This window comes from Ornithorhynchus anatinus, chromosome 8, assembly GCF_004115215.2.
Source record: "Ornithorhynchus anatinus isolate Pmale09 chromosome 8, mOrnAna1.pri.v4, whole genome shotgun sequence".
Lineage (NCBI taxonomy): Eukaryota > Metazoa > Chordata > Mammalia > Monotremata > Ornithorhynchidae > Ornithorhynchus > Ornithorhynchus anatinus.
In genome coordinates, this window is record NC_041735.1 from 20440226 (window position 1) to 20456152 (window position 15927).

Consider the following 15927-nt stretch of genomic DNA (forward strand, 5'->3'; position numbering starts at 1 on the left):
CTTTCCCAAGCGCTTAGTATAGTGCCCTGCCACACAATAGGCACTCAATAAATATCACTGAATGATTTACAGTGCTCTGCATACAGTAAGCACGCAATACGATCAAATTATGATTTACAGTGTTCCGCACACTGTAAGTGCTCAATAAATACTATTGAACGAATGATTTATAGTGCTCCGCACACAGTAAGTGCTCAATAAATACACCTGAAAGATTTACAGTACTCTGCACTCAGTAAGCGCTCAAAACGATTGAACGAATCAAGACGTACAGTGCTCCGCACACAGTAAGTGCTCAATAAATACGATTGAACGAATCACGATTTACAGTGCTCCGCACACAGTAAGCACTCAATACAGTTGAACAAATCGTGATTTACAGTGCTCTGCACTGAGTAATTACTCAACAAATATGACTGAACGAATCATGATGTACAGTCAACTCTCAATATATACAACTGAATGATGTACAGTGCTCTGCACACAATAAGCGCTCAATAAATACGACTGAACAAATCATGATGCACAGTGCTCTGCAGTCAGCTCTCAATATATATGGCTGAACGAATCATGATTTACAGTGCTCCACACACAGTAAGTGCTCAAAAAATACGAATGAACGAATCATGATTTACAGTGCTCCGCATACAGTAAGTGTTCAATAAATGCGATTGAAAGAATCATGATTTATAGTGCTCCGCACACAGTAAGCGCTCAATAAATACGATTGAACGAATCATGATTTACAGTGCTCCGCACACAGTAAACTGCTCAACAAAAACGACTGAACGAATCATGATGGACAGTCAGCTCTCGATATATACAATGATTTACAGTGCTCTGCACACAGTAAGCGTTCAATAAATACGACTGAACGAATCATGATGTACAGTGCTCCACATACAGCCAGCTCTCAATACATACGACTGAATGATGTACAGTGTTCTGCACATAATAAGCGCTCAATAAATACGTCTGAACGAATCATGATTCATGAATCTTGTACAGTGCTCTGCAGTCAGCTCTCAATATATACAATGATTTACAGTGCTCTGCACACAGTAAGCGCTCAATAAGTACGACTGAACGAATCGTGATTTACAGTGCTCTGCACACAGTAAGCGCTCAATACATATGACTGAACGAATCATGATTTACAGTGCTCCACATACAGTCAGCTCTCAATACATATGACTGAATCATGTACAGTGTTCTGCACACAATAAGTGCTCAATAAATACGACTGAACGAATCATGATTCACGAATTATGTACAGTGCTCTGCAGTCAGCTCTCAATATATACAATGATTTACAGTGCTCTGCACACAGTAAGCGCTCAATAAATACGACTGAACGAATCATGATTTACAGTGCTCCGCACACAGTGAGCGCTCAATAAATACGATTGAACGAATCATGATTTACAGTGCTCCGCACACAGAAAGTACTCAGTAAATACGACTGAAGGAATCATGATTTACAGTGCTCCGCACACAGTAAGTGCTCAATAAATGCGATTGAACGAATTATGACTTAAAGTGCTCCACACAGTAAGCACTCAATAAATACGACTGAACGAATCATGATACATGAATCATGTACAGTGCTCCGCAGTCAGCTCTCAATATATACGATTTACAGTGCTCTGCACACAGTAAGCGCTCAATAAATACGACTGAACGAATCATGATTCATGAATCATGTTCAGTGCTCCGCAGTCAGCTCTCAATATATACGATTTACAGTGCTCCGCACACAGGAAGCGCTCAATACAGTTGAACAAATCGTGATTTACAGTGCTCCGCACACAGTAATTGCTCAACAAATACGACTGAAAGAATCATGCTGTACAGTCAGCTCTCAATATATACGACAATGATTTACAGTGCTCTGCACAGAGTCAGCGCTCAATACAATTGAATGAATCATGCTGTGCAGTGCTCTGCAAACAGTACACTCTCAATAAATAAGATTGAATGATTTACAGTACTACGCTCACAGTAAGCGCTCAATAAATACGACTGAACGAATCACGATGTACAGTGCTCCGCACACAGTCAGTGTTCAATACCCATTTTGTTAATGAGGTGTACATCCCCTTGGTTCTATTTATCTTGATGATGTGGTCTTCTCTCTTTGGCTCTGCTGCCCGTCTCCCCCGTTTCGACTGTGAGCCCGTCGTGGGGCAGGGCTGGTCTCTCTCTGTTGCCCAACTGTCCATCCCAAGCGCTCAGTACAGTGTCCTGCACCTAGTAAGCGCTCAATACGAATGAATGAATATTATTTATTAATGCTTTGCTGCCCATCTCCCCCATTTCGACTGTGAGCCCGTCGTGGGGCAGGACTGGTCTCTCTCTGTCGCCCAACTGTCCATCCCAAGCGCTCAGTACAGTTCCCTGCACCTAGTAAGCGCTCAATACGAATGAATGATTATTATTTATTACTGCTTTGCCGACCGTCTCCCCCATTTCGACAGTGAGCCCGTTATGGGGCAGGACTGGTCTCTCTCTGTTGCCCCACTGTCCATCCCAAGCGCTCAGTCCAGTGCCCTGCACCGAGTAAGCGCTCAATAAATGCTGTTGAATGAATGCATATTAATTACCCTATTTATTTTGTTAATGTGCATCCCCGTGGGTTCTATTTATCTTGATGATGTGGTCTGGTTCTCTTGGATTCTGCTGCCCGCCTCCCCCGTTTCAACTGCGAGCCCGTGGTGGGGCAGGACTGGTCTCTCTGTTGCCCCACTGTCCATCCCAAGCGCTCAGTGCAGTGCCCTGCCCGTAGTAAGCGCTCCATAAATACTAACTGAATGAATAAATAATATTAAGGAGGGGGGAGGGCAACCACCGCAGCCAGGCCGCCCCCTTACCTTGCCCCCCCGCCCCGGTACCTTCGCCGGCGGGGTCCATGTCCGGTGGGTGGGGTGGAGGGGGGGGGGGGGGGGGGGAGCGCAGAGCTTCGCTCAAAGTGTCGGCCCTTGGGTCCCGCAGGCCTCACGCCGCCACCGCCGCCATGATTGACTTTCCCTGCGGGGAGCGCTAAGCCCCGCCCCCTTCCCGGGCGGCGGCCAATGGGAGGCTCCGCAGCCCGCGCGCCGCGCCGGCCGGGCCCTCCCCATTGGCGGAGGCCGGGTCACGTGGGGCGGAGGGCGGGGCCGGGCCTGAGGCCTTCCCTCCGCGCGGGCAGGGCCCGGGGCCCAGGCCGGCCGGAAGTGGCGGGGCCCAACAGGGAGGGGCGGCGTGGCGCAGTGGGAAGAGCCCGGGCTTGGGAGGCAGAGGTCGTCGGTTCGAATCCCGCCTCTGCCCTCTGTGTGGGCCTCAGTGACCTCCTCTGGAAAATGGGCGTGAAGGCTGTGAGCCCCACGGGGGGCAACCTGATTACCCTGTAATAATTTCATTCATTCAATAGTATTTATTGAGCGCTTACTAGGTGCAGAGCACTAAGCGCTTGGAATGGACAAATGGGCAACAGATAGAGACGGTCCTTGCCCTTTGACTTACAGGCTAATCGGGGGAGACGGCAATAATAATAATAATGTTGGTATTTGTTAATTCATTCAATAGTATTTATTGAGCGCTTACTAGGTGCAGAGCACTGTACTAAGCGTTTGGAATGAACAAGTCGGCAACAGACTTAAGCGCTTACTATGTACAGAGCACTGTTCTAAGCGCTGGGGTAGACACAGGGGAACCAGGTTGTCCCATGTGGGGCTCACAGTCTTCATCCCCATTTGACAGATGAGGGAACTGAGGCACAGAGAAGTGAAGTGACTCGCCCACAGTCACACAGCTGACAAGTGGCAGAGCTGGGATTTGATTGAACTCATGACATCTGCCTCCAAAGCCTGTGCTCTTTCCACTGAGCCACACTCCTTCTCAATAGAATCAAGGGGATGAACATCTCATTAAAACAATACAAATAAATAGAATCAAGGCTATGTACATCTCATTAAAAATTAATAATAATGTTGGTATTGGTTAAGCGCTTACTACGTGCAGAGCACTGTTCTAAGCGCTGGGGGAAATACAGGGAAATGAGGTTGTCCCACGTGAGGCTCATTTATTACTATTCTTGCCTGTCTCCTCCTATTAGACTGTAAACCCGTCAAAGGGCAGGGACTGTCTCTGTTACCGATTGGTATATTCCAAGCGCTAAGTACAGTGCTCTGCACAAAGTAAGCGCTCAATAAATACTATTGAATGAATGAATCCCCATTTTAATAATAATAATGTTGGTATTTGTTAAGCGCTTACTACGTGCAGAGCACTGTGCTAAGCGCTGGGGGAGATACAGAGGAATGAGGTTGTCCCACGTGAGGCTCACCGTCTTCATCCCCAATTTATTAATAATAATGTTGGTATTTGTTAAGTGCTTACTACGTACAGAGCACTGTTCTAAGTGCTGGGGGAGAGACGGGGAATGAGGTTGTCCCACGTGAGGCTCATAGTCTTCATCCCCCATTTTAATAATAATAATGTTGGTATTTGTTAAGCGCTTACTACGTGCGGAGCCCTGTTCTAAGCACTGGGGGAGGTACAGGGTAATCAGGTTGTCCCACGTGAGGCTCAGAGTCTTCATCCCCATTTTACAGATGAGGGAACTGAGGCACAGAGAAGTGAAGTGACTTGCCCACAGTCACACAGCTGACAAGTGGCAGAGTCGGGATTCGAACCCATGACTTCTGACTCCCAAGCCCGGGCTCTTTCCACTGACCCACACTGCTTCTCTACCTCTGTACCTCCCCCAGTGCTTAGAACAGTGCTCTGCACATAGTAAGCACTTAACAAATACCAACATTATTATTATTAATTCACAGTCTTTCTGGAGGGACAAGCCCGAAGTCACGGTTATGCTCTTAAGTAAAACCACAGGGCCCGGAAGGAGAGCAGTACATCAGCCCAGCTCAATGGAAAGACCTGGCAGTCGGAGGCTGTGGGTTCTAATGCCGCCCCAGCCACTTGGACTCGGTGACTTGGGGCAAGTCACTTCATGTCTCTGGGCCTCGGTTGCCTCATCTGTAAAAGGGGGGTTCAGGCTGTGAGCCCCACGTGGGACAACCTGATGACCATGTATCGCTTAGAACAGTCCTTGGCCATAGTAAGCACTTAACAAATACCATCAACATTATTATTATTACCCTAGTGCTTGGCATAGTAAGCGCTTAACAAATACCATCATCATTATTATTACCCTAGTTCTTGGCATATAATAAGCACTTAACAAATAGTATCATCATTATTATTATTACCCCAGTGCTTGGCACATAGTAAGCACTTAAATAACATCATTGTTATTATTATTACCCCAGTGCTTGGCATATAGTAATCACTTAACAAATAGCATCATCATTATTATTACCCCAGTGTTTGGCACATGGTAAGCGCTTAACAAATACCATCATCATTATTATTATCCCAGTGCTTAGAACAGTGCTTGGCACAGAGAAAGCGCTTAACAAATACCATCATTATTCAATCCATAGTATTACTCTCCCCTCCCTTCAAAGCCTTTCTGATTGAAGGAGTGCCAACTGTTTATCTGACTCTTTGTTCCCTGCTTTCATTCGTTCAATCGTATTTATTGAGCACTTTCATTCATTCATTGTATTTATTAAGCACTTACTGCGTGCAGAGCATTGTACTAAGCGCTTGGAAGGTACAATTCGGCAACAGACAGACAATCCCTGCCCAACAACGGGCTCACAGACTAAAAGACTGCTTTGTCTTCTCTAGGTTGAATATCTCCAACTACCCTAGTCTGTCCCTTCAAGCTACCTCTCCTTTGTCTCCTCATCCAGCCTACTTCCTCCAAACATGTCTTTTCCCCCAATTCCTAGAGAAGGGGAATGAGTCTCAGATACTCAAGCAGCCTGGAAATACTATCCCACATCCAGCCCTACCCCACGAATGTTTTGCTGATTCTCCCCAGTTTACAGTTGGGAATATGAAGCCCAGCGAGGGGGAGTGATGTCTTCAAAGCTTAATACAGTGGTCTACACACAAAAAACACTCAGTAAATACTATTACTATTTTATAGCCTCAGTGTGTCAAGTGGATCAGGGAATGATTTGAGAAGAACAGATGAAATCAAAGTGATGTTGCAAAGTATTCCTTTCATCCCACCCTCTGTCCCCCATTGTTCCTGATCATCAGGATGAACAATATTTTGGAAGTTCTTATGAGTTCACTGTACTAGACACTGCAAAGGATTACAGATAATCAGTGTCTCTACCTTGACGAATTCACAATCTAACTGGAAAGACAAACATAAAGACATGATTATGCCCTTAAGGAAAAGTACAGGACCAGAAAGGAGAGAAATATATCAAATATGCTACATTGTCTTACAAAGGAAGCAGCGAGGTCTAGTGGAGGAGAACCTTGAAGTTCATAGTCAAAAGTCGAATTTAATATGAGGTGGAGGCAGGGGGGAACAAGATGGAAAGAAAAGGCTATGGTCCCATGCCATCTCTTCTTGCTCCATCTGGAGAAACACAGCCCGAGGTGACTTGGGCTGTAACCTGATAATCAGCCCTTGGGGGAGGAGAGGAAAAGTATCTCCTCTGAAAAAGAAACTGAGTTGTCTGCTGACCTCTAAGCCAAAGAGCCCCTCAGACACTGAGAGTTCAGATGGCTGGGGCTGGGAAATGAAAGGAGGGTAAGGAGAGAGAATAAATAGGACTGGGGGAGGGGTGAAGAGCTGGACCAAACCAGACTCACCCCACCCCCTTGAGAGACCTCCTTGCTCACAGGTCTCTCCATTGACTCAAGCCCCCTCCACCCCCAAACCCTGGGAAACCAGAGAAAAGGAAAAACTGGGTGGGAAGGGGTCAGTTAGCCTTTCACTTGCCAGTTGGATCCCAGACTAAGCTCATTGTTTCTCTTTGCCTAGGTCTTATCTCAATCTGCAGAGGACAGAACTGCAGATGACTAAGGGCAAGGGTTTGGGGGTGGGGGAGGCTGGGGGAGAAGGCCCGTCTGATCTTATCCTTAGGCAGCCTGAGTTAGCAGGGGTGAGGGGCAGTGTGATGGAATAAAGAGCAGTTTAGGAGGGTTTTTTGCTGTGTTTGTCTCTCTGGCCAATATTAGAGTGTCAAAAAGTGTCTGTTGAGCACCCACAAAGTGGGCAAAAAGGTGTCATGTCCATGTGTCTGTCTACTGGATGACAAGAGAAGCAGCGTGGCTCGGTGGAAAGAGCACGGGCTTTGGAGTCAGGGCTCATGAGTTCGAATCCCAGCTCTGCCACTTGTCGGCTGTGTGACTGTGGGCAAGTCACTTAACTTCTCTGTGCCTCAGTTCCCTCATCTGTAAAATGGGGATTAAGACTGTGAGCCCCACGTGGGATAACTTGCTTCCCCTATGTCTACCCCAGCGCTTAGAACAGTGCTCGGCACATAGTAAGCGCTTAACAAATACCAACATTATTATTATTAACTCAGAATGGTCAATCACCTTCCCTTCTCCATTCCCAGAGAGTGGGAGAAAGTGAATGTGTGTGTGTGTGTGTGTGTGTGTGTGTGTGTGTGTGTGTGTGATGGGGTGTTGCTTGTTCAGGATTCAGCTTAGAGGAATAACTGGTATTTAAGTGCTTCACTGTGGTCAGGGACTGTGTCTGTTATATTGTTATATTGTACTCTCCCAAGCACTTAGTAAAGGCACCTGTACACAGTAAGCGCTCAAAAACTACAATTGAATGATGTGCTAAGCAATCTAGTAAGCACTGAGGTAGATAAAGATAATCAGGTCAGAGGCAGGTCCCAGCTCAGTCTAAGGAAGGCTGAGAAATGGCCCCCAAGGGCACTAAAGCCAAAAGTAGAGTTAGAGAGGCCTTCCCCAGATTATTACCCAGCTAACTCCCAACAGTTGAAAAAGTGACATTCTGTCAGAAAATCAGAGCTACTCTCTTGGATAAGTGTCTACTAAAAAAATTGAGAGGATATTGGGGAAACAGGGACCTGGGGATCTAAAAACTAATCTAAACCTTCCTATAAGTGAAAGCTGGTTTAGGATCAGTTCAAAGAAGAAGGTCTGCCCTGAGCTAGAGTATGGGACATGTAGACTTAATGGGGAATAAAGAAAAAACTACAGCCTGGGATCTGAGGGCAAATTCCTTTGTTCCTTTCCTAAAGTCTCTCTAATCTCTACTCAACTCTCCATCCCAAGGGAGTATCCTCTGATATTTTGAAGTCTAGATTCACCTAGATTCTAGAGAGGAAGTTTGATTTAGTGGGGGAAAAAAATGGGCCTGGAAATGATCAGCTCTGCCATTGACCTGCTGTTTAACCTTAGGGGAATCCCTTAACTCCTATGTGCCTCAGGTTCTTCAACTGTAAAATAGGGATAAAATACAAGCTTTTCCTAAACAGGGTAAAGGGGATCACTCTCTCATACACACACACACTTCAGTGATTGGTACCATGTTTGACACATGTCAGCACTTAATAAATCCAGTGATAATAATAAATAGAAGAGCAATTCCAGATTGTGTTGCAGTGACTCGCATTCACTGCATCCCACACATTAAATGAAACTGCCTGAAATCCAGAGTCTTGCAAAGGGGTATTTTTCATTACCAATTCTAGTTCTCCATACGCCGAAAGCAAAACTCTGCCTTACTCATTACACCAGGGCAACATCAGGAACTCTAATGGCAGTTGTGGTCTTGCCCTTTATATCTGTCACAGAGGCTTGTCACCCCTGCTGTGAAGGTGGTCAGCCTTCTATTTGGCAGCTTCATCCAAGTCACCTTCAAGGATCTCCCACAATAAAGTAATAGAATTCAGCCAGCTCATTAGAGTAATGCTATGCCCCTGCTCATGCTGCTTAGCTGGATGGGACATGCTAAGAGAATGAGTAATAACTGAAAGGACAACATTGCCAGAATTTCTTGATATGTTATCCTGCCCCAAGTATTCTTTACCAATTGTTTTCCAATAACCTCTTGGATTTGTACTCTTAAAACAGCAGTAATCTCTTTGTCGATTTGCAATTGAGGACTAACCGACTAACCCTTGATATACAGGTTTGTATCAGGCCTATGGGAACAATGCATAGCAGCCAAAGTAGTACATTTTCTAATTAGGCTCAGTAAGAATAGTCATTAGTTGTCAAAGTCCTAATAGTGTCTCTGCCTTCTTCAGCAGGATCCTTTTCCCTGCTGGATTATGGTTACAAACCACATCAGCCTCTGAGAAAGAACCCATAGCACCAGCAAGCCTGATGGTATGTTTTCATTATTGGAGGCATTGAAATGAACTCAAAACTGAAGTGATGGGTCCTAAACTCCCTATTACAGTGAAGCAGTGTGGCTGAGCATCAAGGGACCTGGGTTCTAATATGGCTCTGCCCATTGCTTTCTATGTGAACTAGTGGCCTTCATTAAATCCTCATTTCCTCTATCTTCCACCTCCTTCTGCATCACCTTGGCACTTGGATTTAAACCCTTCATTCACCCTTCACTCAGCACCATAACACTTATGTACATACTCTTAATGTAATTATGTATATTAATGTCTCTCTCTCTCTCTCTCTAGACTGTAAGCTCATTGTTGGCAGGAAACAAGTCTACCAACTCTGCTGTACTCTCCCAAGTGCTTAATAAAGTGCTCTGCCCACAGTAAACACTCAATTAATATGGTTGATTGATTGATTGATTGATTGATTGATTGGGAGGTCAGAGATTCCCTCTTACCTTCCAACAAGACAGGTTTCCTCTGGGAGTGCAGATCTCTGAGTCTCAGAAGAGTCTTGTTAGCCTGTTAGGGCTTGCTGAGCTTGAGCAGTGACTGGTTTTCCACAGCCAGTTTTTCCACAACAGTGTGGTCTAATGGATAGAGCATGGGGCTGGGAGTCAGAAGACCCTGGATTCTAATCCTATCTCCGCCACTTGTCTGCTCTGTGACCTTGGGTGAGTCACTTAATTTCTCTGTGCCTCAGTTCCCTCACCTGTAAAATGGGGATTAAGATTGTGAGCTCCATGTAGGACAGGGACTGTGTCCAACCCGATTAGCTTGTATCTACTCTGGCCACTCAGTACAATGCCTGGACCATGGTAAGCGCTTAACAAAATACCGTAAAATTTTAAAAAGCCAGCGGGGAAGCACCCAACTCAGCTGGAGAGGGAGCAGGTGGGGAAGAACCGGGAGGGAATGGGGGAACGCAGGGGAGCAGGGTACTGATTGACTTGTCTGCTGTGGGGCCTTGGGCAAGTCAACTTCCTTATGCCTCAGTTACCTCACCTATAATATGGGGATTAAGACGGTGAGTCCCATGTGGGACAGGGACTGTGTCCACCCTGACTTGCTCGTGTCCACCCCAGCGCTTAGTACTGTTCCTGGCACATAGTAAGCGCTTCTCGAATGTCATAATTATTATGATTAGAATAAAGTAGGAGCCTGAAAAGGCTGCGGGGAGAGAAGGGTCAGCGGCCCTGCCGTGCGCCCGACCGAGGGAAAGAGGGCAGTAGCGTCACGAAGAAGATGGGCCCTGGATCCTTCCATCTCCCCCTCCCACCTCCTAGCCCTTGGCGTCTCCGCCCTACTCTCCTTCTGATTCAGGCAGGAAAGATCAGCGGAAGAGAGGAGGCTGGTGAGGAGGAGGAGAAGGAAGAGAAGGAGGAGAAGGAGGAGGAGGGGAAAGGGCCACCGGGCGGGGGAATCTGCCTGCAAATCCTCCTGCAGGGGAGGAAGGACAGGAACCCTGATGCCATCGGTGGGGGTGCCTGAGTTTCGGCGAATTCTAGCCTCCTGCAGACCCCCTCCCCTATTTCTTCTACCTCCTCTCCCTCCCGCCACCTGCCTGAGACTGTCAGGGGATGGTGTAGCAGGCGGCGGAGAAGAGACGGATCGGCTTCCCCCAGATCTGTAATAGCTTTGGTGAAACCACTGAGAGTCAGAAATCGGATTTCCCCGGGGTGCCGTAGGTATTAATAATAATAATGATGGTATTTGTTAAGCGCTTACTATGTGCCAAGCACTGTTCTAAGCGCAGGGGTAGATGCCAGATAATCAAGTTGTCCCACATGGGGCTCACAGTCTTAATTCCCATTTTACAGATGAGATAACTGAGTCACAGAGAAGTGATTTACCCAAAGTCACACAGGTGACAAGTGGCGGGGGCGGGATTAGAACCCCCGACCTCTGACTCCCAAGCCCGTGCTCTTTTCACTAAGCCACTCTCCTTCTTCAGAATTGGGGGTACCGGGCCGCCTCGTCCCTGCCTCTTAAACCATTCCTTGCCTCCCTTAGAGCGGATTCTATACTGTCTCCATCTATACCTTCCCGAATACCTGCTGCCTACACACCGGTCTGCGGGGATGACCCGCTTTTCAACCATTTCAGTTGTCAGGGGAGGACGAGTCACCTGCGAGGGTCCTTTTCTAATATCATCAGGCCGGACACATACCCCTCCACACTTTTTGCCCCCCAGGTCACTCACTGGGCTGTCTCCCTCCCGCCCATCTTTAATCAATCAGTCAGTCGTCTTTATTGAGGATTTACTGTGTGCAGAACACGATGCTAAGCCCTTGGAAGAGCATAATATAACAGAGTGGGTAGACACGTTTACAGTCTAGAGGGGGTTTAAACATAATTCAGATCCTTGTCCCTCCCTCCCCTCCCCGTTTAGACTCCAGAGGGCAGAGGGTGAATGATCTTTTAGCTCCTCTGCCTGATTTCCAATAAAGTCGCTGCCGATTTCTTTGAAGCCACGGGCCTCTCGCCCTGTGCTTCATTTCCACAGCTGGAGTATCTTTAGACATAAACCAGCAGCCCTGCCCGAATACCTTATCTCCGAGTCCAGTTCTTATCTTATTTTATCTTATCTCATCTGCCTCCTTCTCTCCCCTCCCCCAGACCAGAATTCTGCTGTCAATCCGCCCACCTCTCCCTCCTCGCGTCGGCCAGGGACTCGGGGTTCCCGGGGGGGAAGCCCCCCCACTCTCTGGCCTCGCCCGCGGCGACTGTCTGAGGCCTCCCCGCGGTTGATCCCAACTGCCCCCGCTCCTGCATCGGGCTTTCTGCGTGTCCCTTGGTGGCCCGGTGACAAAAGCAGGCCCCTTGCCCACCATTCCACCTGGGCATCCCGGACTGCTGACGCAGGCCCGGTGGAACAATCAAGCTCGAGACTTCTTGTTTCTTCTTCACTGAAACCATCAGTTGTTGCGTGGCCTTTTTAGTCTCTAGTAGATAAAGGTCTGGGAGTCAGAAGGACCTGGGTTGTCTGCTGTGTGACCTTGGGCAAGTCACTTCACTTCTCTGGGCTTCAGTTACTTCATCTGTAAAACGGGGATTAAGACCGTGAGCCTCAGGTGGGATAGGGACTGCGCCCAATGTGATTAGCTTGCAGCCACCCCAGCGCTTAGAACAGTATTTGACATAAAGTAAGTCCTTAGCAAACACCCCCATTAAGGAATGAATTTCTCCTCTCCCTGGCTCGTGTCACTCCTTCTTCCTCCCCTTTTCCCTCCTCTCTCCTCGGTTCCTTCCCTTCCCTCCCCTTTCTGTAAAATGGGGATTAAGACCGAGGGCCCCAGGTGGGATAAGGACTGTGTCCAACCGATTATCTTGTAGCTTCCCGAAGCGCTTAGAACAGCGAGTGCTTAACAAATACCATCATTAATGAATTCATTTCCCCTCTCCCTCTCACGTCTCACTCCTTTTTCCTCCCCTTCTCCCTCCTCTCTCCTCGGTTCCTTCCCTTCCCTTCCCTTTCCTCCTCAAAGAAAGAAAACTCCAGGCGAGGCCCTGGTGCTCATGGTGGCAGTTTTACTGAAGCCCAACTGGGTATGGGGTTGTGGGGTGGGTGGGGAAATGGGACACGTACTAGACACAGGCTAGGCACACGAAAACGATCCCCCCACCCCACCCCCCGCAAAACCGCTACCACCGTGGGTCGGGTTTCGATGGGAAAGGAGGGAAAGCCCCGCTCTTCTCCTCTGGTTCCCTCTGCCTGTCTGCTTGCCTCTCTCTCTTTATCTCTCTCTCTGGGTCTCTCAGCCATGGTCCCTATCTCTGTCCCTCGGCCCCCGTCTCTGGTCCCGCGTCTAGAGTCCAGGGCAGCTGGAACTCTTCCGGCTCCAGGGGACAACAGTGAGTCGCCTCCACATTCTTCAGGTGCTTGCGGGCCAGGAACAGGGCAAGCTGTCGGCGCTTCTTGGGGGGCAAGGTCACCCCGACACTCCAGGGAAAGTGGCCGCGGCCACCGTCTGGCCAGGCCCGGTCCCTGTAGGCCTTCAGGATGGCCAGGCACCAGGTGTCGTCCACTCGGTAGTGCCTGTACATTTCCTCTTCGTGGGCCAAGTTGGCGGCCGCCAGCCACCGATTGACTGCCCCCACCGACTCGGGGACCATGACGTGGGGGTAGCGGTGCTGCAGCAGTCGCAGAAGCAGCCGGTTGCCCCGATTGCCCTCCACCTCGCTGGGCGAGCCGGGACCGCCTGGGGCCTTGGTGGTAACCACGTCATCCTGGGTCCGGCGGATGAGCAGGACCGGGCCCGGGTACCGGCACAGCTGGTCGGCGATGTTGAGGTTGAAGTGTCGCCGGACCGTCCTCACCACCAGCCCCTTCCAGCTGCTGGGCATGACCTTCAGGGCCAGCGGGACCAGGTCGTCGAAGGTGGCGTCCAGCACCAGGGCGCCCAGGTCCGGGTGGGTCATGGCGGCCCAGGTGGCAGTGAAGCCGCCGATGGACCAGCCGTAGACCACCACGTGGTCGATGGGGAAGCGCAGTCGGTGCAGGGCGTACTTGATGACCACGTCCATGGCGTTGGCGTCCTGCTGGGGGAAGGGCGCCCCGGTGCTGCCCGCGAAGCCGGGGTGGTTCCAGCCGAGGACCGAATATCCGGCCTCCAGCGGGGCCCACAGGCAGCCCATTTCGTAGAAGCCCGCGTTGCCCTCGCAGCAGATGACCAGCTGCCGGCCCCTCCCGTCCGGGCCCGGATGCCCGCGCCGGTCCATGAACATGGTGTCTATCTCGTTGCCATCACAGGCCTCCAGCTTGGCCCGGCGGCCGTGGAACTGCTCCACCAGCCGGGCCTGGCCCTGCAGCAGCAGCGGCAGCAGCGCCTTGGTCATCAGGCACATGGACCCCGGGTAGATGAGCCAGCGGCCGAACGAGTGGGCCAAGATGTAGCTGGCCAGCTGGCCCGGCAGCTCCTTGATCTGGTGCAGGCCGCAGAGGAGCGGGGCCCGGCTGACCCGGCCGTGGCTGGCCAGCCGGGTCGAGCCCGAGCGGAGTAGCCACACTCCGGCCGCGGCGGCCACGCAGGTCAGGGCCCGGTGGCGGCTGTTGTTGCTGTTGATCTCATCCCAGCGGAAGTCCACGGGCCTGCTCTTGAAGTCATAGTTGTAGTTGGCCGTCAGGTAGATTTTAAACACGTGGACCAGTGCCTTCACAAAACAGATCACGCACATGTGGGACCCCGGCGTCCATAGGCGGCTCCTGACCCTGAAGGGGGGCGGATGGGGTGGACCGGCCCAGGAAAAGAGGAGGCTGAGGGGGAAGGCCCGGCTCAGGGAAGGAGGGGGCTGAGGAGGGGGGAGGACCAGCCCAGGGAAGAGAGAAGGAGGAGGCTGAACCGATCTCGGGAAAAGGCAAAGGTCAAGAAGCGTCATTGAAGATCCTTGGCGCCAGATGGTCAAGGGCCCCCGCGAGCTGACCCATGCCCGGCGAGGGCCCCAGGGAAATGGCAGAACGAAACCATCTCCACGGTGACCTCCGCCCTTTGGGGAGGGGGGAGGCTTTATGAGGCAACACTGGGCAGGAGTACTGAGTCTGGGGGGGAGGGGAGTGGGACACTCTCCCACCCCTCTTATGCTGGGATGGGGAAGGGGGGTGCTGCTGCGGGGCTCAGCTGTCCCCCAAATTTGAGAGATCCGAGCCTGGGGGCGGGGGGAGAAGTGGAGCCTGGAAGCACCCCTTCCTCCACTTTTCCCTCCCAAGATTATTCGGCACCAAGGCGGTGCGCCATCTCTTTTGATCTGGCTCAAAGACCCTTGGGGCCTCGTGTCCTGGTCCCAGAACCAGTGTTTCCTCCCCACCCACCCCACCCCATCCCTCCTTCCGGCCTTCTGCTTCTCTCCTCCATCCAGCATTCAGCACAGGTCGCAAACTGTAGGGGACGGAGCAAACCCTCGGGGACGGAGCAAACCCTCCCCGGCTACCAGGGGACTGAGATAATTCTCCGTACCCGCTGAGGGGGGTCAGTTTAGAAAAGCAGGTGGTTTAGTGGAAAGAACCCGGATTTGGAAGTCAGAGGATGTGGGTTCTAAACCCGACTCTGCCACTTGTCTGCTGTGTGGCCTTGGGCAAATCACTTAACTTCTCCATGCTTCAGTTACCTCATCAGTAAAAGGGGGATTAAAACCGTGAGCCCCATGTGGGACAACCTGATTACCCTGTATCAATCCCAGCGCTTAGAACAGTGCTTGACACACAGTAAGTGCTTAACAAATACCGTAATAATAATTATTATTATTACCTATATGGTCCCATCCCCTCTCCAGCCTCTCCCCGCCCTGTAGACTGTAAAATCCTCGTGGGCAGAGATCGCGCCCGCTAATTCTACCATATTCTACTTTCCCCAGCGCTTAGTACAGTTCTCTGCAGGCCGTAAACGCTCAATAAATACCAGCGGATTGACTGATTGACGCGCCCGGGGGAAGAAAAGTGATCTCTATTAATAGCCGAATGTTCGGGTTCAAGTCACATTTAGGGTTTTGTTAAGGCGTAGAATTTTTCCACAAGACCAAGGCGTGGTCCACGGTTCGTGGAGGACTCGGGAGCCCCAGAGACCGGCCCCGCCCCACAGCACCTCGCCCCCAGATTTCCCACGAAAATTACATTTAAGAAGGGGAGTGATCTCAGAGTTGATGGTGATGAGGGTATTTGTTAAGCGCTTACTATATGCCAAGCATCGTTCTAAGCGCT

General features: G+C 50.1%; 2 protein-coding genes across 16 annotated transcripts in view; both read right to left on the reverse strand.

Moving 5' to 3' along the window:
- Window positions 1–3022, reverse strand: part of TPD52L2 (TPD52 like 2) — a 29768-nt gene extending 26746 nt beyond the window's left edge. Inside the window, exon 1 of one of the 7 annotated variants that reach the window (XM_007668777.4) lies at window positions 2892–3022. In XM_007668777.4, coding sequence (XP_007666967.1) covers window positions 2892–2910 — 19 coding nt within the window. In that variant the 5' untranslated portion in view covers window positions 2911–3022. Of the gene's footprint in view, window positions 1–2870 lie in introns of all 7 variants that reach the window. The other 6 variants (XM_007668768.4, XM_039912863.1, XM_001507992.5 and 3 more) reach the window with 6 other exon arrangements.
- Window positions 3023–12742: 9720 nt separating this feature from the next.
- Window positions 12743–15927, reverse strand: part of ABHD16B (abhydrolase domain containing 16B) — a 70054-nt gene continuing 66869 nt past the window's right edge. For 8 of the 9 annotated variants that reach the window (XM_029070904.2, XM_029070903.2, XM_029070907.2 and 5 more), the window contains one exon: window positions 12743–14387. In XM_029070904.2, coding sequence (XP_028926737.1) covers window positions 13005–14387 — 1383 coding nt within the window. In that variant the 3' untranslated portion in view covers window positions 12743–13004. Of the gene's footprint in view, window positions 14703–15927 lie in introns of those variants that run through there. The other variant, XM_016227665.3, reaches the window with a different exon arrangement.